Below are 27,912 nucleotides of genomic sequence, written 5' to 3'. Positions count from 1 at the left end.
TATTGTGTTCCTTTGGGGCTCTAAAAGTGTCTGCTGACCTATGGGCCTAATTCATGTCTGATATTTGGGTATATTGCCTCCACATCTAGGCTGGCGGGTTGTAGTTGTTGGTGGGAGTCAGCACCTGAAGAGTATACAATGCTATAATAAGTGAGAACTACTATAACGCTGTGCTTTATTCTTTCAGCTCTATACAAGTTATACTTTGGATGGGTGATATAAAACATAATACATGCTGGTGATAGTATATAACATGTAATACTGCACAGGCCACAAGTCACAGGCCGAATAGAAGGATTTGGCCATTGAAGTTGATTGTATTCTTCTGTAGTAACATCACAATGACCTTGGCTTCATGTCTTTAAGTCAGATGTCCCGACTGCTGGAGAGTCAATGGGAACATTTATAGTTGTGACAGGTTCCTTCATAGCTGAAGCTTGATAGACGACCACACCCTGAAATAGAGCCGGTTATATAGTAAAAATATATGACAATACATTACTTACTATGTCGTAAGAGTACACGTACAAACGCTCTGTATGTATATGACGTTAACCCCTTCCCGACATCGGATGTAAATGTATCTCCAGCCCTTTATTAACCCCTCAAATGCTGCCAATCGTGGCATTTAAGTGGCAGTAAAGGGACCCCTGCAATGTGACTGCGGGGGTCCACATGGTTTTGCCCTATTGACAGAGGTGTAATGCTTTTTTACCTCCATGCAGTCCAGTTGGCAGTCTGGTCATAGCATCTGGATCAGGCATAGCATTGACCAGTGTATGCAATCTAGTGATTGCCTGTATTAGTCCCTTAGGGGGGGACTTAAAAATTGTACAAAAAAGTTTTAAAAAATATGACGTAGCCCAATAAAAGTTAAAATCCCCCCCCCCCATTTTACTAATAAAACAATATGATGTGGCACAAACAATAATGTGCAACCAGCCCTTTAGGTGAAAAAAAAAATCAAAGGGCTATGGCTCTTAGAAGGAGAGGAGCAATAAGTGAAAACGTAAAAATGAAAATTGTCCTGGTCCTCAAGGCCAAAATCCACCGTGTCCTTAAAGGGTTAATATTGTTTGTTTATGCTTAATGTTCAGATTACAGTGAAGAAAAATCCTTGCGTTGCCAAGAAAACATCTATTGATAATCACCGATTTTTTTCAATGTGAGTATTTAGTACTGTGAGTGCACAAGGGTGAATAATCCTATCTGGTTAGGTCTGAAAATCCATCACAGGTCGGGATAAGAGGGTGGGCTTTCACTGTATGATTTCATAAAGTTCCAGGCTCAAATCCCGAGGCTGCACTCAAAATCCTAGTGGCTAAGGGCCAGTTCACACCAAGCAAGATCGTCGGAATTCCGCGGCAGAGATTTCCGTTGTGGAATCCCGCCGTGCTCAGTGTGCTGCTGCAAGTGAATGAGAGGGTGCGCGCTCGTCCGCTGCTGCCGCTCTCCGCTCAGAGAAGTAACATGTTAGTTCTTTGAGCGGAGAGGAGAGGACGAGCGCGCAACCTCTCATTCACTTACAGCAGCACACTGAGCACAGCGGGATTCCACAACGGAAATCTCCGCCGCAGAATTCCGACGATCTTGCTCAGTGTGAACTGGCCCTTACTATGCAAACGTTTCTCGTTTAATTCACATAGAACTTGTGTGGAGTCATACTGTATCTCTGCATGAGTGTGTGGGAGAATGTGTGTGTGTGAGTGTGTGTGAGAATGTGTGTGTGAGAGTGTGTGTGAGAATGTGAGAGTGTGTGTGTGAAAGTGTGTGTGAGAATGTGTGTGTGTGAGTATGTGTGTGAGAGCATGTGTGTGAGTGTGTGTGAGAGTGTGTGTGTGAGTGTGTGTGTGAGAGTCTGTGTGAGTGTGTGTGAGAGTGTGTGTGTGAGAGTGTGTGTGTGAGAGTGTGTGTGAGAGTCTGTGTGAGAGTCTGTGTGAGTGTGTGTGAGAGTGTGTGTGTTAGTGTGTGTGTGAGAGTGTGTGTGAGAATGTGTGTAAGAGTGTGTGTGTGAGAATGTGAGAGTGTGTGTTAGAATGTGTGTGTGTGAGTGTGTGTGAGAGTATGTGTGTGAGAGCATGTGTGTGTGTGTGTGTGTGTGTGTGTGAGTGTGTGTGAGAGTATGTGTGTGAGAGCGTGTGTGTGAGTGTGTAAGAGTGTGTGTAAGAGTGTGTAAGAGTGTGTGTGAGAGTGTGTGTGTGTGAGAGTGTGTGTGAGAGTGTGTGAGCGTGTATGTGAGAGTGAGTGTGTGTCTGAGTGTGTGTGAGTGTGTGTGTGAGTGTGTGTGTAAGAGTGTGTGTGAGAGTGTGTGTGTGAGTGTGTGTGAGAGTGTGTGTGTGAGTGTGTGTGAGAGTCCGGCTTAATGTTACAGCCACTTGTCCTGTCAGGATTGATGGAAGTTACCTCAAGCCCCTTACGCCATAGACAATGCGATTTGTAACTTACCGTTACGTTGGAAGATCTGCAGACGGTTTTGCAGGCAAACACACTTGTGGATATGGTAATGAACATCATCATCATGAAAAGCAGTAGCATAAATACCATAACAGTAACGTAAACCGGCTGAAAGAGAGAAAGAGAAACTTCTGTAGAAGAATCCATCCAAGAATCTGCATGACTGTAGGTGAAGGATCTGTACTGTAGAGAAAACTGCCAAAGGATTACGGAAAGAGTATATGTCATTGGTTCATTCTAACTAAAAAAACTCCTACCACCTCTGTACAGCGTTATCCAGCGCTAAAACACGGCCCCTTTCTTCCAGAGACAACACGACCCTTGTCTCCAGGTGCGGTTTGTAATTAAGCTCCATTCACTTCAATGGAACTCAGTTGCAAAACCTGCACCCAAACTGGAGACAAGAGCGGTGCTGTCTCTGGAAGAAAGTGGCCATGTTTTTCTAGCACTGGATAACCTTATAAAGCCTAGGTGATTGCTGGATCGTCCGGGCAGCCCATAGAAGATAGCGGCCGTCTGCTGTCGTTCATGTCGGCTGATCGTTGTCTTCTATTACACAAGACGATTATCGGCAAAACGATAATCGTTTTGTGTAATGGGGCCTTAAGTGACTCCATAATTGTAGACTACAGACTACAATCGAGAAAATCAAAAGCTCTGGAAGCCAAATTGTGCCAGATGGTAACTGTAAGGGTCCATTTACACAGAAAGATTATCTGCCAAAGATTTGAAGCCAAAGCCAGGAATGGATCTGAAAAGAGGAGAAATCTCAGGCTTTCCTTTATGACCTGATTTTTTGTTTATAGTCTGTTCCTGGCTTTGGCTTCAAATCTTTGGCAGATAATCTGTCAGATAATCTTTCTGTGTAAACGCACCATTAAATTTGTCTCGCTGGATGTGTGTGGGTAGGGACTAAAGCAAACTACATAAGGACTGGTTTTTCTCCGTATTGAAAAGCATAGCTAAACATTCTTTCCTTTTCGTAGGCGTGAACATAGCCTTTAGACTAACTTCACACAACGTATAATTTTATTAAACAACGGCCATAGTTGCAGGTTTGCAACCTCGGACGTTGTTTAATTAAATTGCAGATTGCTTTAATTACTATGGAATCCCGGCCGTAGTGTATATACTCCGTCTGGGATTCCTTGCAGCCACACCCAAAACTATTCAAAAATGATTCAAAAACATTGAATAGTGGCTGCACAAAACTGACAGTGCAGACAATGTAAAGTCCGGCTTTGGCCGCACTTTACATTGTTGGCTATGGTGAATTGGAACGCAGACACACCCGAATATAATATATGTGCTCGCATCACAATTCAAAATAAATGAAGTTCATCCTGCTGACACCGGCTTCACAGAACGGCCGCTGTCTTACATAGTGTGAACCCGGCCTCATACTGTACATGGTGCTGTGCATACATAGTAGGGGTTTAACACTGGAGGGGAATAAGATGCAAATGATTCTTACCAAGGGCTTGAACTCTCCGATACATTGAAAATCGCTGTTATATTGTGCACAGAAGAAATACCGCAGGGTCCTGTAGTAAAGCACATCTATCAGGAAAAGATCCATTGCCATAACTACTACTCCAAAAACTGCAGAGATCGAGCTCAAGATGTTCATCACCAAGCTCGCCGTTATCTGGAACACACAATGGAAATCGTTACTTAGGATGCGTTCACACATGCAGGATCCGCAGCAGATCTGCAGCTTCAAATCTGCATCATCAGATCGGCTGCAGATCCTGTACGTGTGAACGCGCCCTTAAAGGGGTTGTAGGAGAAATAATAAACAAATCAGCACTGAGGAAGACTAAGCTCAGAGGTTTAGAGGTTGTTTGCTGCTTTCACTTCTTACATATCTGCCACTGTTCATGGACTCATCAGAGACTACAGAATAAATGAGCTGATAGGTTCCCCTTTAAAGTTGTCACCGACCAGATAATTTAGGGAAGTCATTCAGCACCAGCCATAGTAAAAACTTTAAATCAGCTGGAGTCAGAAAGTTATATAGATTTGTAAATTACTTACAAAATCTCCAGTCTTCCAGTACTTATCAGCTGCTTTATGTCCTGCAGGAAGCTGTGTATTCTTTCCAGTCTGACACAGTGCTCTCTGCTGCCACCTCAGTCCATGTCAGGAACTGTCCAGAGTGAAAGAGTTGCTACTGTTCTGGACAGTTTCTGTCATGGACAGAGGTGGCAACAGAGAGCACTGTGTCAGACTGAAAAGAATACACCACTTCCTGCAGGACATACAGCAGCTGATAAGTAGTGGAAGACTGGAGATTTTTTTTTTTAATAGAAGCAGTTTTTAAATCTGTACAATTTTTTCCCCTCTGGTGTACCCCTTTAGGGCTTTTTATCCATGAACCAGAAAATACCCTGATTAAGAGCCCTATTACACGGGACGATTATCGTGCGAATAATCGTTAAATCGTTCTTTGTAATTGCAGGCAACGATTGAAAAATCGCTTGTACGTTGTTGATTTAGATCTGAACCTAAAACTATCGTTAATCGTTCGATGTAATTCCACACTTGTTCGCTCAAGTTCCTAATTTTTTCACTAATCGTTCAGCGTAATTGCACATTGTCCATTGTTTTGCTGAGATCAGAAGAAATAAACGATCATAGGATCCCAATAACGATTATATCTAACGACCATATTCTGTGTAATATGGTGAACGATTTCAGGTTAACGAAAAACAATCTCGTTTGCGATCGTTTATCGTTAGTCGTTAATCGTTAAAAATTGCTCCGTGTAATAGGACCCTAATGCTGGGTTTACACGAAATGATAATTACGTACGATTAACGATGTCGGAGTAACGATTTTTTTTTTCATAACGAAAAATCCCCGGCTCCCCTCTTCAGTGCATTGATTGGCTGAAGAGGAGAGCCGGGAATTTCAAACGGCTCCTCTTCAGCCAATCAGTGCTCCTCTTCAGCCAATCAGTGCTCCTCTTCAGCCAATCAATGCACTGAAGAGGGGAGCTGCGTTTACACGTACGATTATCGTTCGAATTCGATCGTTGACGTGCAAATTCGAACGATAATCGTTCTGTGTAAACCCAGCATAATTCTTCACACGCATGGGGAACCTACTAAAGACTCTTTTTTTCCACCTTTTTTTCTTACCTTTCCTTTTGTTGGTTTCACTGACGCAGCCACTGACAGCGATCCGGAAGTAATATACTACAACACGAAAACAACATAAGATAGGCTTTTATTTCACAGTAACAATCAAGAAAAAAAAACTAAAAATATTCTCTAGTATTAATAAAGGACAACTCTATGGCTCTATAAAACAAAAAAACATAGCTTTCATACTTACCCTGACTCCATCTTTGTCCATCTGGGAGCATCCGATGACTGAGAGCTTGCTCAGCCAATCGGAGCTAAGCAAGCTGTGATGATTTAGGACAGCCCCCCTGTACTAGTGGCGGCATAGACACAAAATGGTGCAGGCAGAAGATTCCATGGACGTCAGAAAACAGGTAAGTATGACTTTATTCTCATTCTCAGGTTGGCAGGGTCCGAGGGGGGGGGGCAAAGGAAAACGCGTTGTCTGAATAAAAGCCTTATTTAAATTCACTACGACTCTCATCATCCTTGATGCCGTATTAGACGTCCTTGACAATCAGCATCCATACATCCCGGTCTTTTCCTTGCCGGTGGACCGCCATCTGTGTATTCTGTTCCTGCATTTCTCCCTACGTGGAAGAGCGGCAGATTGCTGATATCTCCCCTATGCCATGCTCAGAGCACGACCACCGAGCGGTGTTACAACTAGTATATCTATCACTTACATCCCTATGCAGCTATGTGCGCTCCTTGGTGTATTTTGTCTATTTCCAGTGCATATAGCCAGGAGAAGCCAGGAGTTGTAATGGAGACAGAGAGTGAAGGACATAATGGTGCACTTCACCCATCCAGTGACCAATCAAAAGTTTTGATATGTTTTTGCTGTTGTTTTTCCTAATGACATTTTATATTTTCTGCAGAAATTCTGCCATTAGTGACTATGAGGGGTTTCTGCAGCTTATTTCCATTCCAGTGAATGGGGCTGGGTTGCAGTACCAGGTATAGCCAATAGACGAGTGTGGTGCTGTTTCGTTACAGAAATAGTGAAATTCTCTGCTTGTTGTCAGTCAATGGGAATATTTTTTTATGTTTAAAATGTAATTCTTTTTCTTTTGCTAGAATTGGCCATTAAATTAATTTAGGATTTAAAGAGTCACTGTCGTTAATTTTTTTTTTTTTGCAGAAATCAATAGTTCAGGCGGTTTTAAGAAACTTTGTAATTGGGTTTATTAGGCAAATATGGCATTATCTGCATGTAAAAAGCCTTTCCCCAGGTCCACCCCTCCTCTCCTTTCTGTCATCCACTGCTCAGAATCAGGAAATCTCGACTGTTTTTTCATCAGTCGGATCTGTCTGTGCTATGGAGAGGGGAGGGGGGAGGAGGGAGATTAGTTGGCAGCAGTGAGCAGAGAACAAAGGATTACACAGCCCCGAGCTGCCTGACAGTGGTATTCAGAGGTCAGAGAGGTCAGTGCTGACTGTCAGAGGAGATAGCCCAGTGATGTACCTAAATTAACTCTTTGTTGTCCTGTTTTGGTGCCTCATCTCTCTCCTCTCCATAGACAACCATGAAGACAGGGGGGAGAGCTTCAAACTGCTTTTTCATGATAAAAATGCCTTTTTCGGCTAATAAACCCAATTACAAAGTTTCTTAAAATCGCCTGTACTATTAATTTCTGCAAAAAAAAAATTAATGACAGTGACGCTTTAATGGGTAATTCGGTTTGCAGGTACAGACTGTCGGGCCCATGAAATGTAAGCAAGGAGTTGTATTGCCACCTATTGAATATAACCGGCTTGTGCGCTATTCCATAGCATTGCATGCAGCAAATGACACCTGTCATAGCGACACATGTAGTGTGAATGACTCTTAGATGAAAAAGCAGTCAAGCAGCAGTAGTAGCTAAGCACCATCTGGACAGTCACTTAATGTGTATTTCTTACCAATATTCCAGACCATAATGGGATACCCGAATACATCATAAGGAAGAAATAATTTCGTAATGAGGCCAATATAATAGGAATGCCAAGGGATATAAGAACCATTCCGGAAAATATCTGTGTTGTCTGCAAAATAAGAGAAGTTTATTTCAACCATTATTAATATGATCATAGGGGACTAACAAGTGTTACAGAAAGGATGTAAAAACATTCTAGCATTTCTGTAGCAAGTAGTAGATAATAAAGTAGAGGCACTCACCCATCGATGCTACGTAGGAGAGTCCTTTATTTAATAACTTCCGATTAGCCGGGATGGAGGTGCAGCAGACACATCCTGACAATGAAGGACGACATTGTCAGTACACGTCTGCTGCACCTCCCTCCCTCCCTACTAATCTAAAAATATGGAATACAGGACTCTCCTATACAGCATCAATAGGTGAGTGCCTCTTTATTATCTACTATGGGTGAGTGTACTTTATTATCTACTACTTACATTATGTATTACTGTTATTGAGAGCACCCCCGAGCTGAAAGTCCACTAGCCACTACTCCTTGCCTTATTCAGTCCTACATTGCAGTCCAGGTGCACTTTTTTATATTTCTAGTGACATTGAGCTATGAGTTTAGAATGGGGGGTAAAGACAAAACACATCCTAGTCCTTAGTAAACATCCTCCCCCACGCCCCAGTTAATGTATATATTTACAGCTGCAGAGGCCCATCCTAATCAGGTATACACACAAAGCATAAGTAATCACAGTGCAGTTACATACAGTGACTACAGGGGGCACCCTCTCTGATTAAAGGTGTTTACAGTGATAGCACCCCTTGGTGTCCTTCTCACTCCTACACACATAAGGAACTCCTTATTGTCTAGGTAATAATGAAGATGTCTTCCTCTCTGTCCGTGTCATAGACTCCATTCTATGCACGGACGGATTCCGTTGTCCATCCAAAGAATGAACGTCCGTCTATATTCAACTGATTAGCTGCCGGTAAAAATAATAAACTACTGCTACAGTCTCCTGGTCCCTGCTCACTGATGGCCCGCTCAGCCAGTCAGTGTGCTGTCCTGCCGCCATCAGTGATTGGCTGAGCGGGCCATCAGTGAGCAGGGACCAGGAGACTGAAGCAAGAGTGCAACAAGGGAGCGGGGGCAGGTAAGTAGTTGCTGTTTTTTATTTTTTACCTGCAGCTAATCAGTTAAATATGGCCGTCAATATAGTCTAGCAGCGGAATGAAAATCGGCGGCAAGAATGCAGGGCCATAGACTATACTGTTAGTGTTCACACAACGTCAAAAAACGCTTTTTCTATTTAAAAAGACGGCCGTTATTGCCGCACTTTAACTGACTGCAATGCATTGAAGTCTATGAGATGACGGACGTCCAATGCCCACAGGGTATAAAATGACAGACGTTATCTGCGCGGACGTCAAAATAATGATCATGTCAATTATTTTCTTTTGCAAACAGCGGACGTTATTTTTTACTTGTTCACACACAGTTTTTCTTTTTTTCACCATCCTTTGTCCGTTTTTACTGTAAAATGTGTGAATACACCCTAGAAGACTAAGAAAACCCTGTGTACACCAATCCTGCAGTCATTCTTTTTCACCGGCTCATCTCTAGTAACAGTTACATGATATGGACTCACCCCCAGAACTTCAGGTTCTCCGCGGTAAAATGCAGCAAATGGTGCGGGCCTGCTGGATGGAGCATTGGAGGCCAGTCCTCCCTCAGGTCCATTCCCTTGATGACTTTGTGGCTTCACTTCAGAGATGGTCGCAGACTCTCTTGTATCTGAAGCCGCTGGAGACATGGCTCTAAAGGGGCAACAAGAAGCAACAGATCAGGAACGTTCTATGCATAAAACGCACAAAAATGACCAAGGGAGGAAACTCTCTCTATCAGCCTCCCCTCCATGAGATTGCATTGTGATGACGGTTTTATGGCAGCCAGGGACCTTATGAAGCCCCCACTATGTGTTTCCTCTTAGTACAGGAGCCCGATAGGATGCCGGTCAACATAATAAACTGTAATACAGAAGTATAAGGCTGGGTAAACATAGTAGGGCTGATTTACTGACGTGTTTCTGGCAGCAAAGTTTTTTGTTTTATTTTTTAATCCATTTTCCCTGTTGATTTAGTGTCCCAATATATTTACTAAAGACGGGATTTTTTTTTCTCCAAAAAACGGACAAACCGGTTATTTTTGTCTAAAAATCTGACAAATGGGCGTGTTGTGGGTGTGTCATGGGTGTGTCCTTTAAAACTCACCACAATCAAAGATTTACCAAGCAAACCGACATTTTTTTAATGTTTTTTTTTTTAATTCTAAAAACGAGCCACTTCTAGTGTGGCGGGATGGTCGGGTGTTAGTTTTGTTCCGTGAAAAACCTTCAAGATTTACATAGGGCCTACGCCACAATAATAAAAAATAGTAAATAGTAAATGAGGCCTGGTATTTTGGTCAGTATTTCTTTTTGTATTTTGGTCAGTTTTTCTTTTTGTATTTTAGTCAGTATTTCTTTTTGTATTTTGGTCAGTATTTCTTTTTGTATTTTGGTCAGTATTTCTTTTTGTATTTTAGTCAGTATTTCTTTTTGTATTTTAGTCAGTATTTCTTGCTGTATTTTGGTCAGTATTTCTTTTTGTATTTTAGTCAGTATTTCTTTTTGTGTTTTGGTCAGCATTTCTTTTAGTATTTTAGTCATTATTTCTTTTTGTATTTTAGTCAGTATTTCTTGTTGTATTTTGGTCAGTATTTGCAGCCAGAGTCAATTAGAAATGAAAAGAAATGATCAGAAATGGCATTTGTTTGTGCTTTCAACCCAATATTGACCAAAAATACTGACTGATTTATTATTTGTGAACAAAGCCCAATAATGCGACAGTATTATCAGACGCCCACATGACTGAATCCAGTAGGGGGACTAGAAAATAATTATAGAGTCTTATAAATATAGTATCCAGTAGAAAATATAGACACTCACCCTTACGAAGTCTTCATGATTTCTTTATTTGATCAAACAAACAACATCTTAGTGATCAGGTCTGGGAGAGGATGCCCTGAGCGCTAACAGCATAGCCTGAGGACACCCCCTCCACACCCCGGCAGATGGGCCTGATGCGAATGAAATATTCGCAAATAGACCATTTGCGAATATTTTTATGCCAATCAAGCCCATCTGCGCCTTAAAAATGCATTTTAGCCTTTTAATACCCTCCCCCCCCATAGTGTACCATGTGACATGGACAACGTTCTTATGTGACTCAGTAAGCAAGAAGTCTGGGCTCTAATTTTTTGTTGCTGTCTGGTCTGGGGTCAAAAATTTGTTGTACAGGAACCGGGAAGCGACCATTCACCTTTATAGCTTAGCTCTGTAAATGAATTGCCTATTGTAACTGTATAGTGATCAAGGTTTTCAAGGTTTTCACGGACAGTGACATTATATCCAGATCCATTAGTGTAACCTCTCTTCTTGGGTCCCGGATACTGACCCATAAATTTTTTTTACAAAAAGTAAAGAAATTTTCTCCCCTTTACAGATGATGCAAAACTATGACCCCAATCAACATTTCAACACGATTATCACATATTATTACATTTCCACACTTCCTCTCATACCACTCCTAACGTACGGACATCCTCCTCCTTTCCTTCTTACTTTGTCCTTCTAAAAGAGTGTTAAAGGGGTAGTTTACCTTTTTTCTCTCTCTAATAAACCCCTGCCAGAAAGTGCCAGAAATTTGTAATTTTCTTCTATTAAAAAACCTCAAGTCTTCCAGTACTTATTAGCTGCTGTATGTCCTGCAGGAAGTGGTGTATTCTCTCCAGTCTGAAGAGCAGAAGAGGTTTTCTATGGGGATTTGCTGCTGCTCTGGACAGTTCCTGACATGGACAGAGGTGGCAGCAGAGAGCACTGTGTCAGACTGGAGAGAAGGCTGGAGACTAGAGATGAGCGAACCTGGAGCATGCTCGAGTCGATCCGAACCTGAACTTTCGGCATTTGATTAGCGGTGGCTGCTGAAGTTGGATAAAGCCCTAAGGCTATGTGGAAATCATGGATATAGTCATTGGCTGTATCCAAGTTCAGCAGCCACAGCTAATCAAATGCCGAACGTTCGGGTTCGGATCGACTCGAACCCGAACCCGGTTCGCTCATCTCTGCTGGAGATGTTTTTAATAGAAGTAAATTCCAAATCTTCTTCTGTCCTTTCCCTGCAGTCCACTTCTCCACCCCCTGTATTCTTACCTTTGTCTATCTTGCCTATATTTCCTATATACTCTATATACTCTATATTTTGACCCCTCATAACTATGGTATGTTCAACTTTACCTTCTGCATTGCCCTCCCTCTCTATCCTAGTTTAGGCTATGTTCACACTATGTACAAACAATGGCCGTTCCCCTTTGTTTTATGCTACCTATGGGCAGAACTAATGATTCTGATCATTAATTCCGTCCATTGGAGGTCTTAAACAGCAGCTGTTCACAGATAATGGCCGTTGTTTGATCAGTGTGTGAACATAGCCTCAAGGATTTTCTCTCTGCCAGCACAGTGGACCCTCTTCCATTCAGATGCAAGCCTCCCTAATACCCCCTCACACCCAAATAAATGCCCCCAAATAAAAGCCCCCTAATAAAAACTTCCCCTAATAAACGCCCCCCAATAAAAGCCACCCCTAATAAAAGCCCCCCCAATAAAAGCCCCCTAATAAAAACTTCCCCTAATAAACGCACCCCAATAAAAGCCTCCCCTAATAAAAACCTCTTCTAATAAAATCCCCCCGAATAAAAACATCCCCTAATAAAAAAAAACATAATAAAAACTTCCCCTAATAAAAACTTCACCTAATAAATGCCCCATATAAAAACTTTCCCTAATAAAAGCCCCCTAATAAAAACCTCCCCTAATAAAAGCCCCCCCTAATAAAAACCTCCCTTAATAAACGCCCCATATAAAAATCTCCCCTAATAAAAGCCCCCCTAATAAATACTTCCCCTAATAAAAGCCTCCCCTGGTAAAAGCCCCCCAATAAAAACATCCCCTAATAAAAAAAACCCGTAATAAAAACTTCCCCTAATAAACGCCCCATATAAAAACTTTCCCTAATAAACGCCCCTTAATAAAAACATCCCCCAAATAAAAACCTCCCCTAATAAAAGCCCCCCATATAAACGCTCAAATCAAATTAAACAAAATCCAAACAAATTAAACACAAACACGCGGAAAATCAGCAACACTAAGGCCGAGTCCACACTGCGTTTATGCAAAAAAGAAAAAAAAAAAAAAGAAAAACGGATGGAAAAAAGACTGCCTTTTTGTGCATGTTTTGATATATTTTTCCTTTGTCTTCCATTATAAAAAAAAACATCCTTTTTTTAGGGTACACAAAAGAGTAGTCGACCATGTTTTTTGTGTACGCTAAAAAAATGCATTTTGATTTTATTTTATTTTTTTTAAATGGAAGTTAATGGAAAAGGGATGCACATAAACGCAGTGTGAACCCGGCCTAAGTTATACGACACCTTGTACCTTGACACGAGGATTCTCTCTTGGGTATTGGACTCGTCTTGATAATTCTGCCTCAGAATCTAAAAGGCGTCAAATCAGCAGCAGCAGCAGCATCTGTCATGGAAAGAAATGCAAAACTCTCTATGATAACCAATAAAAGGAAAAAAAACTAAAAACAATATATATATATATATATATATATATATATGGTTAATTTGTAGCTGTCTGCTATACGTGTTTCCTCACCATCTCCCCGGCCCTCGCTCGCTGTCAGTAGATGATAACATTCTTGTTTACACCCACAGTCGGAGAAGTGTGCAGATCGGATACCTCTGAGAGTTGGATACACTGCGTCCAGACAAGGAGCTGAGCACAGCAGGAGCACCGACTGCTGACAGATTGGTACATGGTATTGTACGAGGTTTATAACCTGTAGGACTTGGTGTGATGTCATCTGAAGAGTGAAGACATATCCGGAGATTTCTTCTCTGTTGCCTCAGAGGATGTGAAGGAGCGGGGACAGAACAGGCTCTGCAGTCACGTAGCTTCAGACATGGAGGCTTTCACGGACATCAGTCTGTACAGATAGCGTAGGCTTCTCTATAGATAACAGTTGTGTCAATTTATTTACCAGATACTTTTTACTTTTTTTTGGGGGGGGGGGGGGGACAAAAATATCAGAGTATTTGTAATGAAATAATACATTTAAAGGGGTAAAATATTTCAAATCAACTGATTTCAGAATGTTGTACAGATTTTGAATTTACTTTTATTACAAAAAACTCAAATCTTACCTTATTTATTTATCAGCTGCTGTATGTCCTGCAGGAAGTGGTGTATTCTCTCCAGTCTGACACAGTGCTCTCTGCTGCCACCTCTGTCCATGTCAGGAACTGTCCGGAGCAGCAGCAAATCCCCATAGAAAACCTCTTCTGCTCTGGACAGTTCCTGACATGAACAGAGGTGGCAACAAAGAGCACTGGGAAAAAATACACCATTTCCTGCAGGACATACAGCAGCTGAAAAGTACTGGAAGACTGGAGATTTTTAAATAGAAGTAAATTACAAATCTTTATGACTTTCTGAAACCAGTTGATCTGCAAGAAAAAAAATGTCGCTGCAGCCTTTAATCCTCAAGTAGCCTGACACATGAAGCTTGGGCTCTTTCTGCTGCTGATCTCTGTGATCGGTGCAGGAAGAAGAGATCAGAGCTGCGGTCATGTGTTTCTGAGCTGTTCATGTTATATTATGGGGTAAGAACATGTCCTCTGGTTATATAGAGCTGGTTATAGTTATTACATGACGTGTTATAATAGACATTTACTGCTGCCCATAGTAAGTGTATAATAATAAAGCATCTGGTAACCCTCTGAGACACCAGGAGCGGCCTGTGAGGGAATATCAGACAGGACGGACATGAATCGGACAATCTGATGACCGGGCAGTTCTCCTCTATTTCCTTTTACTGCTGATGGAGAAAACATATCAACAATGAGACTTATTTCTACCATTTACCATTCAATATCAGATGGAAATGACTGAATGTGCCTCCAACTGAGATCACGGCTTCACTATTACTGCAGGTGAAGAATTGATAGAATATATTATATTATATAATATTACTAGTAACTATTATAAAAATAAAATCTTATCCCTCCTAGTATATGAGATCTTTGGGCGTTCTTTATGGGTAACAGACGGAGTATGAGTGTCTTAGCTGATGTAACCGAGCAGCGTCAGCTATATCCAGAACCGCTTCCTCCTTCCTTTAATCTATTACTGTTCCTCATTCATCTGTTCCCTCCTTATTCTTCTTCTAATGGCAGCGCTCCCTTTATTCACCTGCTTCCCTCTTACAGGACATCTACACTACATTATTAAATGGATTCCTGCGCCATCTGCTGGTAACTGTGTGAAAGTACACTTTAGAAACTTTTATATTCAGATAAAAGCTATAGCATGATGTGCAATGTTATTCTTTATGTCCCATATCCCATTATCATGATAGGGTAGGAATGCAAAATCAGTTTAGGGTTAGGATCCCATCTAATGCTGGTGGATTGCATAGTGAAATATATATATATATATATATATATATATATATATATATATATATATATATATATATATGTTTTGCTTTTGATCAACAGGTTATATGATGTATTATTTAATATATTGATCAAAAACATGCCCATACCATTCTATATAGATAACGTATTGTACTCCAGGCATTGTACTGGACACTCCAGGCATTCAGTACATTTTTTGACTGGCATAGGCCCTGAACACATAATGGGGGAGATTTATCAAACATGGTGTAAAGTAAAACTGGCTCAGTTGCCCCTAGCAACCAATCAGATTCCACCTTTCATTTTCCAAAGAGTCTGTGAGGAATGAAAGGTGGAATCTGATTGGTTGCTAGGGGCAACTGGGCCAGTTTCACTTTACTCCATGTTTGATAAATCTCCCCTAATGTCTTTTTTGCCCGTTTGACAGCCGTTATTTGGTTGCGAAATGATGACCATCCCCCAAAATGACCAGTCATTATTACAGAATTTCATATATAAGCATCTAAACTCCTAAAATTATATTTGGACCCAAATTTCTCACTTAGGTACACTGGCTGCCCAGGAGAGTTTTAGTGTAACACCTGACAGATATCATTTTACAGATGGAAGACAGGACTCCCAAACCCGCCCCAAGGCCCCCTGGTGCACGGTTCAGGCACAGGTGACCGATCTCCCACGGTCCTCACTCACTGTTTTGCTCTGCTGCAGGCTTTAAATCCGCAAAAAAAGCCAATTTTAGACCGGCCTCCCTGTGCCCCTCACTTTTTACAACCCCCCCCCCCAAAATATTAGCCAACACTGCTCACCCCTCTGTCGAATAGGGGTATAGGGGTGAGATGGCGAACACAGCAGAGAAGACTGATGGAAAGCGTGGGTCAGGCACACATTTCCGTCAATGGGCGCCAATTCATTTCACATTCTGACAGCCACCAGCTCCTCAGCACAGACGATGCCACTGTTTTAGGACACTTGGTCAATTTCTAGTCAGCAACCTTTCCCTAGTGTGAACTGAGGTCGGAATCTGTGGATCCCACTGGTTCAGGACACTTGTCCTGGCCTTTCTATCCCTTCCAGAATTAGCAACCTTTCCTTATTAAGAAAAGAAGTTGGAATCTGTGGACGTTTTTAAACGCCCCTCCTTATGTCCCACTGATGTTCAGAGCCACCAGTCCCTTAGCAGAGACAACCCCAATGTTGTGCCCTGAAAAAGGTAGTTATTAACCCCTTTATGACCCATGATGTAAGGTACTGTATGTCCGAGGAAGGGAGTTCAGAGAGGGGTCACACAGTAACGGGGACCGTACTTATTAGCTGGGCGTTATGGTGCTGATCCCAGTTCGGCAATCCTTTACTATGGGCTCCAGCAGCCTATAGTAATCGAGCACTGATTTCAGAGATCAATGCATTTCATATGTACTGCATTGATATTGATCTATGAGAAATCAGTGCAGTAATCATAGAAGTCACCCAGGGAGACTTCAAGTTACAGTTAAAAAACGTTTTTTTTTTCATTAACAAAAAAACTCCAATCCCGTAATAAATGTTTAAATCAGTGGTTAGTGGTCTCTCTGCCTGTCAATCCTCCTCGCACTGTGCGCTGACAGGAAGAGAGTGGAGCGCTTCTTGTTTAGAGAATATCACTCCATGCCGAAAGGGATCACAGATTGCCAGATCCATTAACACGGGCCTCGGGCTTGAACAACCAGGGGTAACTAATCCCTCAAGATTACCTGGGGATATTAAGCGAAAGTTCAGTGGGGTACATCAGCTTTATCTGCTCTTTGCCACCACTGGGGATAGTCTGGACAGCTTAAAGACTTCCTGACAAATACTTAGCGATTTTTGTCACCCCAGACAGGTTAAGTTCCTTGGGCGGTAGTTGCCCCTCTTAGGATTTTATCAGGCCATGATCTTGTAGGCCGGAAATAAAAAGAAAAGAATAGTCTCTGGCAGGAGCAGGCACCTGGCCACAAAGGCCAGGCCCTGAGGCACTTTTCTTTTGTTGGTCAGGCTAGGCCTGACCAAACTTTCAATATAGGGTGACTACTCCCCCAATGGTGGAGGACCTTTAAGGTGACTCGACACTCCATTGGTGGGCACTTTCTAGAATAGGCCTCTGGTAGGTCAGGAGGAAGGGACTTGACAGACGATCACACTGTGCACTTACTCTGAACTTGTTTAGGTTATTGGTCACTTGTTTTTACCTTGGAACATACATACCCTCTAAGTTGGAGAACTCGTATGCTTGTTAAAGAGCAACTGTTGGTCGAAACATCGCCGCTTGTCCTGTATATGCAAGAAAGCTTATTTGAAGATTAAAGAGGTTGTCCACCCAAAACTAACTTGTCCCCTTATTCCTCTATTCATTTCTATGGAGCCGCCAGGAAGGGATGAGTGCTGTACTCGGCTCTCTCTGGCGGCTCCATTTATTCTTTATAGAGTCGCTGGAGAGAGCTGAGTGCAGCACTCTGCTCTTTCCAGAGGATCCATAGGACCAGAGTGAGTCATGGATTATGTGCCGTATTATGTGCTGTATTAATAACAAAGGAGCCGGGTGGCGATCGGCGGGGGCTATGGCCCCCCCCCCCCCCCCCCCCGTGATCTCTTACTTGTTTCTTATCCTGTGGATAGGGGACAAGTTAGTTTAAGGTGGACAACCTATTATATCTCCACTGAATGCTGCTGAATTTTGCCTATTTTTATGGGTAAATGGGCTGTCACTCTCATCTCTATTTTTTTTTACATATTTTTAGTCCCTCTAGGAGACTTGTATGAGCGATGGTTTGATTTTACATAGCATACTATTGCTAGGCTTTGTAAGTCTTTAGCATCATATTGATTTCTTAGGTTGGCATTCTATTGTAGCAACTGATTACTGGTTACAGCAGTGACCACGGAAGCCTAGTACAAGCCTTGGGCTGCACCACCATCAATAATGCATGTCTAGTAGCAGCAATCCTTGTTTGCTAAAAGCAGTTGGGAGCCACCAGGTATAGAAAGTGCCAAACTCCAGAGCCCTCTCCATTACTACTTGTGACCACATGACATACATGTACAGCCGGTGTCATCAAGTGGTAATGATTGTGAGCTGAGTTAGAGATGTGTACTTTTCAAATTTACCAATCAATTCAGATGCTTAGATTCCAGTGCCCATAAACGTTATCATGTCCACGGCTTTGATTCCCGACAATTCATGGAGCAATACCTGTGAGATAAACCTGATATGGTCTTAGGAGAGGATTTCTTAAAGGACAACTCCAGCCAAAACGTATTATTGAATACGTTATTACATAAGCAAAGTTAGACAAATTCCTAATATACACTGATTACAGCAAATGTACATATAGTGCTATTTCCCTTCATTTAGTACATCAGACAGGCTTCAATTTCACTAAAAAATTGTGACGTCACGAATCGGGTGTAATACCTGAAGCGTAGGGATATCGGTGCCCGTGCATCTAACTACCTTCCCCCCTTCCTCCTCGGTCTGAGCACGGGTCAGGAGCACTCATAGTATAAGCAGGTAATGGGGGGAGTAGTGCAGCGTGTATCTGGCCCACGGCATCGTGCAGGGAGGGAGGGGAGGTAATTAGATGCACGGGCACCTCTCTCCCTCCCTGCTTGGTGCTGTCCATCTCCCTCTCTTCCAGTGTGAGCGCTCATCATTGGCAGCAGAGGGAAAGCTCCCCAAATTATTCCATAAAAATCAATAAAAGATTTTGTACTGTAAAAAATCCTCTTACTAGACACTACACTACATAGACTTACATAGACACTACACTACATAGACTTCTACTGCACCCCCTTCTACTGCACCCCCTTCTGGACACTTCAGGTACACCCGATTTGTGACGTCATGGTTTTTTAGAGAAATTGAAGCCTGTCTGATGTACTAAATTAAGGGAAATAGCAATATAGGTGCATTTCCCATAATTAGTGTACATTAGCAATTTGTCTTTTCTTGTATGTTATGTAAAAACATATAAAAAAATACGTTTTGGCCAGAGTTGTTCTTGATTTCCTATTGAAAACCTTAGAAAGACTTTCACAGAGATTATGTATCTTGCATTTTTCTTTAAGCAGCTGAGTACAAACTTCTTGGTTTGTAATAGATCGGACAATTACAAGCTCATGCCTCTGTCATCGAAATAAAAAAGAAGAATGAATAAATAAATAAAAATATAAATAAATAAAAATAATTGGATAAAATATCTATCTATCTCCTATCTATCTATCTATCTATCTCCTATCTATCTATCTATCTATCTATCTATCTATCTATCTATCTATCTCCTATCTATCTATCTATCTATCTATCTATCTATCTATCTCCTATCTATCTATCTATCTATCTATCTATCTATCTCCTATCTATCTATCTATCTATCTATCTCCTACCTACCTATCTATCTATCTATCTATCTATCTATCTATCTCCTATCTATCTATCTATCTATCTATCTATCTATCTATCTATCTCCTATCTATCTATCTATCTATCTATCTATCTATCTATCTATCTCCTATCTATCTATCTATCTATCTATCTATCTATCTATCTATCTATCTCCTATCTATCTATCTATCTATCTATCTATCTATCTATCTTCTATCTATCTATCTATCTATCTATCTTTGATTCCAGGTTTTAGCAAAGTTGTCCCCCCCTCCCGACCTCTGAACCCAGATCGCCCCCAAGCTTCTTTGTTATGAATACAGCTGCGGATACGGCATGTGACCTGCTGCTCTATTCTCTATTCATTCTCCATGGAGCCACTGGAGAGAGCCGAGTACCTGCGGCTGTATTCATAACAAAGAAGCCGGATGCTGATCTGGAGATCGACAGGGGATACGGAGGTTGGGTCTCCTGGAGTCTCTTACTTGTCCCCTATATTTTTGGGTGGGTGGCCTCCTTAAATTTGATGTTTTATGGAAATGTATTGCTTTGCTGTTTCCTAACATCTTTTAGATATAATAGTCAACTTAATGGGGTATGTCTCTAATACACGATTAACACCTTTACTCGAAATGGGGGGGGGGGGGGGGGGCTGTTCCTGCCCACTTGATGAGGTGATCTGGAAAGAGCTAAGCTTGTGTTCTGAGGTTCTTCTTACTCTCTTAGCTTGCTTTTTCGAAATTTATTCCATAATGTCTATTCACTTCTATGGGAGCTATGAAAGCATACAGCAAGCTTGGCTGTAATCCCAGCCACCTCTCTGTTTAGTCTCTACCTATATTGAGCAGTTTGCCAAATTACTGTAATGTTTAATATATTCTATAGTCGGATCTACATTTTACAAGAACTCAAAAACCAGAAGCAGAATAAGTCAGAATAAGTTGTTATGTAGTGAGGATGTGAGGATATAAGGATCTTCACAGTTTAGCTTGTTAAGGTTTGAGAACAATCATACTCACAGAAAAATTTTACATTTTATCTGTCACATTATACCCAGTGGGACCTATGTAAGAACACAATCGGCAATGTGGTACCCTATCAGCACTGTTTCCAACTGGAGGGCTAATAAAGGATGCCGCTGCCAGGAGACCCTTGAGCTATTTCTCCAACCCTGTTTTTGAAGATGAATAAGAATGTAGATGAATCCTTACAGCAAGAACTGAAACAGTGGTGACTTGCTTTACATGACTGGAGTCAACTCAGCAAATATGCATGTAGTGTGTTCTTCTCACAGACACTTATGGGATTCTTGAATTGGATTAGGCCTCAGCAGACTTAAAATGTAAAGAAAACTACAGCTGCCTTGCTGGCTTGCAAGAGGTAAACTACCAGACAAGAGCACTGGCCAGAGGCCAGGCTCCTACCTTCTCTGACTAGACTTGTCTAGGTCTATCCTTTTTATAGAGGTGGAACCATTGCTCCCATTGCTGAGAGACATGAAGTGATTAGTACTTGCTCTCACTGGCAAAGAGAGAGGCGTTAACTAGGCATTGTGGCTGGGTAAACAGTAAAACTGGTGAACTTTTCTGCTAGCGTTATTAGGCTGGCGAGGGCAAATATAAATCCAGGCACTGGCACCAGTCACTGGTTGGTGTAAATTTGTCCGGTTACTGAAAATAGGGAGGACCTAACTTTTTTTTTAATAAAAAAGAAAAAGCAAGTATAAATTCCTCCTATTTTTAGGACAGATACAAACCAAGCAGTAACAGCCTGCCCCTACCAGGGTTGGAAGAGAAATTCAATTTAGTCCTCCCCAGCCTAATATTACCAGCCTGTAACCACCTCAGAATCAGACCTCCCCTTTTAATGGTCCATGTCTGCCGGCACCTGGCTCTTTCCAGTCCTAGTATTAGCTGTTTTATGAGTTAACGCAAAGCACCAGCTTACTAGTGTATGCATGGGGGCATGCTGGAATACATTTGTTACCATTATGTGGTAACTAGTGATGAGCGAGCGAGTATTAAGGTACTCTAAGGTGCTCAATGCTCGGACGAGCATCTCGCGATACTCGAGAAAATGGCATCATCCTTTTCCTGCAAGTTTGGGCGCAATTTCTCAGCCAATAAACATGCAGGAGACTCTTTGGTACATCGTGCGATGACGTGGGACGCATACATGTCGATAGCAGCGATTGGTTGGCCAGATCAGATTACCCAGGCATACAAGAATCTGGGCCGGCAAGGCTCGGCTCACATGCATGCTGTGAGAGATTAGGGACAGAGCTGCTGCATGTCAGGGAGAGCGTTAGGGAGGGAATTAGTGTTCCTGTATGCAGGGATACTAGACAAAGAACCCAACAGCACCTTAAATTTTTTATTTTGTTTGGAGTACTCCATGCTGCTGGGTGGGACTTGGAGTGCAGCTACCACGATCTTAGCTGCACACTGTGGTGATTGACTGCTGCCAGAAAGGAGATAGCAGGTGGTGCATACAGACCCCAAAGAAGTCCTCAGTACTATTATTTTTTTGTGGCTGGTGCTGCTGCTGTTGTACATTGTATTGCTGTGATTTGTAGTACAGCTGCATAGAACCTCTCTGCTCATTGTCCTGTTTTAGAGGTGGCATACACCATAAACCACCACTTACACACAGACTCTATACGACTACCTCCAAAAACCAGTCTGACCAGTATCTGTTGTCATCTGCAGCCAGTCTGCAGGGTTGCTTTCTAGTGCAGCCATATCCAACCCTTACTGCTCATTGTCCTGTGTAACAAGTGCCATACACCATAAAGCACCACTTACACACAGACTCTATACGACAACCTCCAAAAACCAGAATTTGGCGTAATGGTGTGATTAGGCAGCCTTAGAGGCATCCATGCATGCTGCCCCTGCTGTTTCCTGTCAATTTCCGTGGTGTTTCCATCATTTTCTGAGGTTGACAAGTTTTCACGCAACCTTCCCTGGGCCGAGCTTGGGTCCCCTGTAAAAATGCTCGAGTTTCCCATTGACTTCAATGGGGTTCGATACTCGAAACGAGCACCCGAGCATCGGGAAATATTCATCTCGGGTACCGAGCACCCGACCATTTTAGTACTCGCTCATCACTAGTGGTAACAAATGTATTTAACTGAGGGACCCTGAAAATGTAAAACTACATAAAAACAGGACCCAATTCTGTTGAATTGCGGCAAAAATCCACACATTGACGTTAGTAAAAGAAAACCTGGATTTGAAAGCCCCCAAATTCTGTGCAGCAGAGAAGGACAAATATGGTTTCAAACATTTAGAGAACCTGTGACTAGTATGAAAAAATGCAAATCTACTTGAAGCATTGGTATCTTTTATTGCTAGGTGTTTCATGTGATCACCTGGAGGACATCATGGGACGTTATGAGGCTTCTGGTTATTTGCATTATATCAACACTATAATAAAGGTAAATATATAACATGATTCATAGGATATGCATTTCTTAAAGGGTAAGGCTGCTACTTTTCTGCTTTTTACCAAAAGAAATGAGAATCTAGATTTACAATACATCTTACGAATGTGAAAATTAAAGTAAATGGACAAAAATAGTCACATTCCTCTTCCTCCACAGGTCTTAAGTGCATAAATTTACTGTAGTTTCATCTTATACAGAGACAAAGTGGACCTTTAATAGAAGTATTTGATGCCACCATTGTACCTTTGAATGTTTCCACCATTGAATGTTTCCAGTTTCATATGCAGGAGTTAGGATATTTTTTCTGTTGGTATCTTATGAAATCACAAGGAAACGTCTATGATAGAGTGAATGTAGAGTTAGATCCGCAAGGGATCTATGGACCATAGGTAACCCAGGTATAAGCCTTTCTCTTCTGCTTGAGAAAGGCCACCTTGTAAGCGGCTGGCTGAAACACATTGCCAAATAAATCATACTGTTTTAACCTTACATCCGTCGAATTGGTCTACCTGGAAAGGTCCCGGAGTGAACTCCTCCCGTTGTGGATTCCCTGCGCCCTTTCTATACCTGGGTTACCTATGGTCCATAGATCCCTTGCAGATCTAACTCTATAGATTTCTACACACCTCCATGTTGGTGTTTCCAGGAGGAGCTGCGGTATTGCTATCCATGTGTTCATCATAGAGTTGTGCCTGTTGCTTTGCACAACTCCACCAGGTGAGTACTTCCATTGTAACACTCACCATTTCCAGAACATCTGTTCTATCCCACAACACCAGGAGGCGCCCCGTTTTCTTCTTCTTTTTCCATGATGGGATGTATTCATACACACAGCATTGCAGGAAAACCTCCGCGGCATCACATGATGATCATATAGTTCCATCCTAAGGAGCCATATGTCCTCTGCTGGGTGCATGAACCCTTAAACTTTTTATGGTGGAGTCATTGGGGCGGGCCTAGAACATCCATGCCCTAGGCCTTTAGCGCCTCTCTTCCCGCCTCTCTTCTTTATTGGTACGTCCATGGGCTGGATAAAGGTGGGGAGGCACTGCAGGCCTAGATAATGGATTCTCTTGGCCCCACCCCATTGACTTCTCACCATGCCGCTGGAACAAAACTTGCTTTTAACCATAATACTGGCCCTAGGAGGGAGGTAGACCCCGGGACCGGACATGGCATAGGGAAAACTACAGAATGGTACTGGTGGTCTGGAGTGGGTGACGTCCAATACAGATTCCCTTTATAGGCACATTTTGAGCTGAAATCCTCTGTATAAACACATACAATGATTAATACTATTTCATTGGGACTATATTGATCTGCGCTTCTGAGAACTGGAGTCATCAGTTGCAAAATATTCAAGCCATGAAGAATATATTGAATGTTTGTATACCTCAGACCATGGCTACTCCTTTCAAAATGTGGGCTGTGGCATCTACTATAAGCAAGTCACATTGAAAAACAAAAACAAAAAACTTTATTAAAAAAAAGGTTTCCCTCCAAAACTAAACAAACTCTTGAATCCCTTGTTTCTTACATTATTAAACTATTTTGGATGTAGAAAATGTTTCTTTAAAGCAAAAAGGAAAATAAAAATAAAAAAAGAGAAAAAAAAGTAAAAATAATACCTTTCCATAGTATTTTGTGTTCATGGTCACTGGGTTTCCTGGGCAGAAGCCAGAGGCGTAGCTAGGATTCACGGGGCCCCATAGCAAAAAATTTTAAGGGGCCCCCTCCCCTACGCATATATATATGCTTTACTGCTGGTGCACTGATAGCCCCTCACCCCTGCAGGAGCTCTGCACATTTTCCTTTCCTGCAAGCAGCTGGAGAACAGAGGTTAGAGGTTACCGGTCAAGTGAAACAGAGATCTCTGTCTTCTGCTTGTTAACCCTTTTTTTTTGTGTTGCAGCATGTAAGTAAACATTGGGTCACTTACACACTGCAGTACATAAGGGGTTAAGCAGAAGGACACACACTCTTACCTTCTCCCCCATGCCCCCCTCCTGCACGGGCCCCTTAGCAACTGCCTACCCTGCCTCTATGGTAGCTATGCCACTGGCAGAAGCAGAAAGTTTTGGCATCCAGAAAGGACAGAAAAGCTAGCTTTTTCCTACATGGGAAAATGCCTCAAAATGACGTTCCTGGAACGTCATGTAAAGCAGGTAGTTCCTGCAACATGACGTTCCAGGAACGTCAGGCTGTCCCTGCCTCCCCCTGCTGTCCTTAGCGGTGATCGGGTAGCAGGAGGAGGCTGTGTGACACAGCCTCCTCCTGCTGCCCCTGCCCGGAGGGGAGCCACGCCTCCGCCTGGGCAGTTAACCCCATAGGCGCCGCAGACCGTGGGACTGCAGCGTCTATGGGGAATCCGGAGGGAGATCTGCTCCCTCCGACCCCCCTGGAGCTGTGCGAGCGATTGTGCGGCTCCAGGTGGGTTAGTCACAGTTAAACACACACATGAACACAAATACATAAATAAGTTAAATAAATATATATATATATATATATATATATATATATTATGAAAGCGATGGAGGCGGCACTCCAGGAATAGTGGATAATAAAGTGAATTTATTCACCCATAATGTGCAATACAACGTTTCAGTTTCTCGATGAAACCTTTTTCAAACAACACATACACATGTAAAGGAAGGGGCTGGTTTTTAAAGTCCATAAGCTCAGCCCATATTCAGTGACATCATAATTACATAATCATATAAACAATCTTCAAAAACAGTGATTAAGTTGTGTACATCCCCCTTTATGCATAATATCATACACAGTGTCAGTGAATATTCATAGAAATAAAGGGTGAGAGATGGCCTTCTTCCATTAACCCTTAAGCACATATGAGACAAAATCTTTATGAATCATGCAGACTATATTATGCTGAGATAAGATCGGACTTTATTTCTATGAATATTCAAATATTTTGGCACCGCAAGGCCTCTGTGACATGGTATAATGAATTAAAAAAAAAACTGAAATAAAAAAAGGCCCCAAAATTTACCAATTCTCTGTCATGTCTGCTGTCTGTGGTTGAGTCAGGTGACGCAGTGCGGCCACATATGGAGGATTTCTAGAAACATTGGAATAAGCAGAATAAATATTGAGTTCCATTTCTCAGTTAGTATTTGCTGTGTTAGAGGGAAAAAATGGATTAAAATGGAATATCTGCCAAAAAAACTAAAATTTTAAATTTCTCCTCCAACCTGCTTAAATTTCTACGAAATACTTAAAGGGTAAATAAACTTATGAACTGTTACTTTGAATACTCTGAGGGGTGCAGTTTTTACAGTGGAGGGATTTATGGTGGTAACTAACATACAGTCCCCACAAATCAACTTCAGAACTGAACTAGTCCCTAATAAAATCAGAATTAGAAATTTTCCTGAAAATGTGAAAAATTGCTGCAAAATTTCGAAGCCCTCTAACATCCTAACAAGTAAAAGGACGTTCACCAAATGACATCACCATAAAGCAGACATGTTGTAGATGTTGCAATAATAATTAGTTCTCGACATGGAGAACTAATCACATCCAAGGCTCCACGGACTCCTTTTTGCATATTCAAATTTTTGGGAGCATCAGTGGAGACTCTTTGTTGAGTACTTCATTGGAATTTTTTCACTGTTCTCCTTGAGTTCAGTGATTACTGTGTTTTGTTGGTTGATTTGTCATTGCCCCAACTAGCGAGAATCCTGCCCCACACTGACAAGGGGCAAAAACCCCGAAACGGCTGTCTGTGGGTGGAAGCCTGCCTTGGCAAGCGCTTGTCATGTCACAATACTCGCACCTTGAGTTAGATTTTGACACAAAAGGGGCCACCCTGGTGTTTCCCTATTTATGTTCTAATACTCGCAACCGAGTGGGACTTAAGGGGCTACCTGTCAGGGTAATGTGGTGCTCTCCCCATCAGCGAGGCACCCCATGGCAACAGGCTAGGGATAACTGGCTGACTCGCAACCGAGGCTCCACGGACTCCTTTTTTTGCACCGCAGAGTTATCATTACATAAGGAGAGACAGGTCAGATTTGAAAAATAGGCCCTGGGTATTAAGGGCAAAACAGGTTGCGGAGGCAAGGGGTTAAAGTAAATCTGTTGGCTGTAATTTACATTCAAAACTGCCTTAAAACACGTTTCATTTGCACATATGATTCGGAGACTTCCAGAATAAGGAAACTAATTTAGAAACATTGGGACATCTTACTTTTGGACAATACCAGATTTGCCTTCTTTAGTGCCCTGTCAATGGACATGTACTATATATGCACTAAGCCATGTTTTAGGGGTTAAGTCTGGTGCTGACGCCCCCCTCTTACATGCGCCAACAGCTAGCAGAGAAGAGCGTGTGTGTGTGTGTGTGTGTGGGGGGGGTTGCGCAGGGAGCCCATAGATCGTCCGGTGAGCCCATAGGAGATGTAAATGAAGAAGCCCTTGAAGGTCATGGGGTGCAGAGAAAATCAGACAACAGGGAGTGGCGGCAGTGAGGTGCAATGGTGACTTGTTTAACAAGTACTGTATATAATTTGAACAGTTTCTTTATGCTTAATATCTCTCAGTTTGGCCGACGGCCAGAGATGGGTCATTGAGGTTAATCTGGAGGTATGGTGGTACATGTGGCGTACTAATCTTGATTAGTTGTTATGCTGACTCCAGTAAATCCCCTCACAGGATGTAGTCCCCTCAGAGGATGTTACTCCCACCACAGCTGCACTCACCTACCCAGGAATTCCTGTCACAACTGCCTCCAGAGGGAAGCTCATTAGTATAGCTCCGCCCTCTTTCTGGACCTTTCTCCTAGCTAGTGTAGTACACTATGGAGGCAGCTGGGGTTGCTATGGTAACTACCTGCTCTGGTGTGTGTGAATCATAAAGATAACCCATCTCCAGCATGGCTTCTCTCTATAATACAATAAAGAATAACCAAATGTATTAATAAATCCACGTCAACACAGTACAGGGTCCATTCTCTGCCCAACCCCGGGGAAAAC

At 42.2% G+C, this 27,912-nt stretch overlaps 1 protein-coding gene across 4 annotated transcripts; it reads right to left on the bottom strand.

Moving 5' to 3' along the window:
* Nucleotides 1-171: 171 nt before the first annotated feature.
* LOC138769574 (membrane-spanning 4-domains subfamily A member 4D-like) lies at nt 172-27,720 on the bottom strand. Of its 4 annotated transcripts, none has more exons than XM_069948137.1 (9): nt 27,640-27,720; nt 25,929-25,997; nt 13,027-13,119; nt 9,142-9,310; nt 7,488-7,610; nt 5,598-5,654; nt 3,929-4,102; nt 2,446-2,562; nt 172-455 (listed from the first exon to the last, which is right to left on the bottom strand). In XM_069948137.1, exons 4-9 carry the CDS (start codon nt 9,304-9,306, stop codon nt 354-356), a joined length of 738 nt encoding a protein of 245 aa, XP_069804238.1. In that variant the 5' UTR covers nt 9,307-9,310; nt 13,027-13,119; nt 25,929-25,997; nt 27,640-27,720; the 3' UTR covers nt 172-353. The 4 variants fall into 4 exon arrangements, with proteins under 4 accessions (XP_069804238.1, XP_069804239.1, XP_069804241.1 ...); XM_069948138.1 differs by having other exon boundaries at nt 27,644-27,710; XM_069948140.1 differs by lacking the exons at nt 25,929-25,997; nt 27,640-27,720 and adding an exon at nt 14,521-14,540.
* Nucleotides 27,721-27,912: the final 192 nt, after the last annotated feature.

The sequence above is a fragment of the Dendropsophus ebraccatus genome, chromosome 12 (assembly GCF_027789765.1).
Source record: "Dendropsophus ebraccatus isolate aDenEbr1 chromosome 12, aDenEbr1.pat, whole genome shotgun sequence".
In the NCBI taxonomy this organism is placed as follows: Eukaryota; Metazoa; Chordata; class Amphibia; order Anura; family Hylidae; genus Dendropsophus; species Dendropsophus ebraccatus.
Note: the sequence above shows the minus strand (reverse complement) of the source record. Positions and strands in the feature narration are given on the sequence as shown.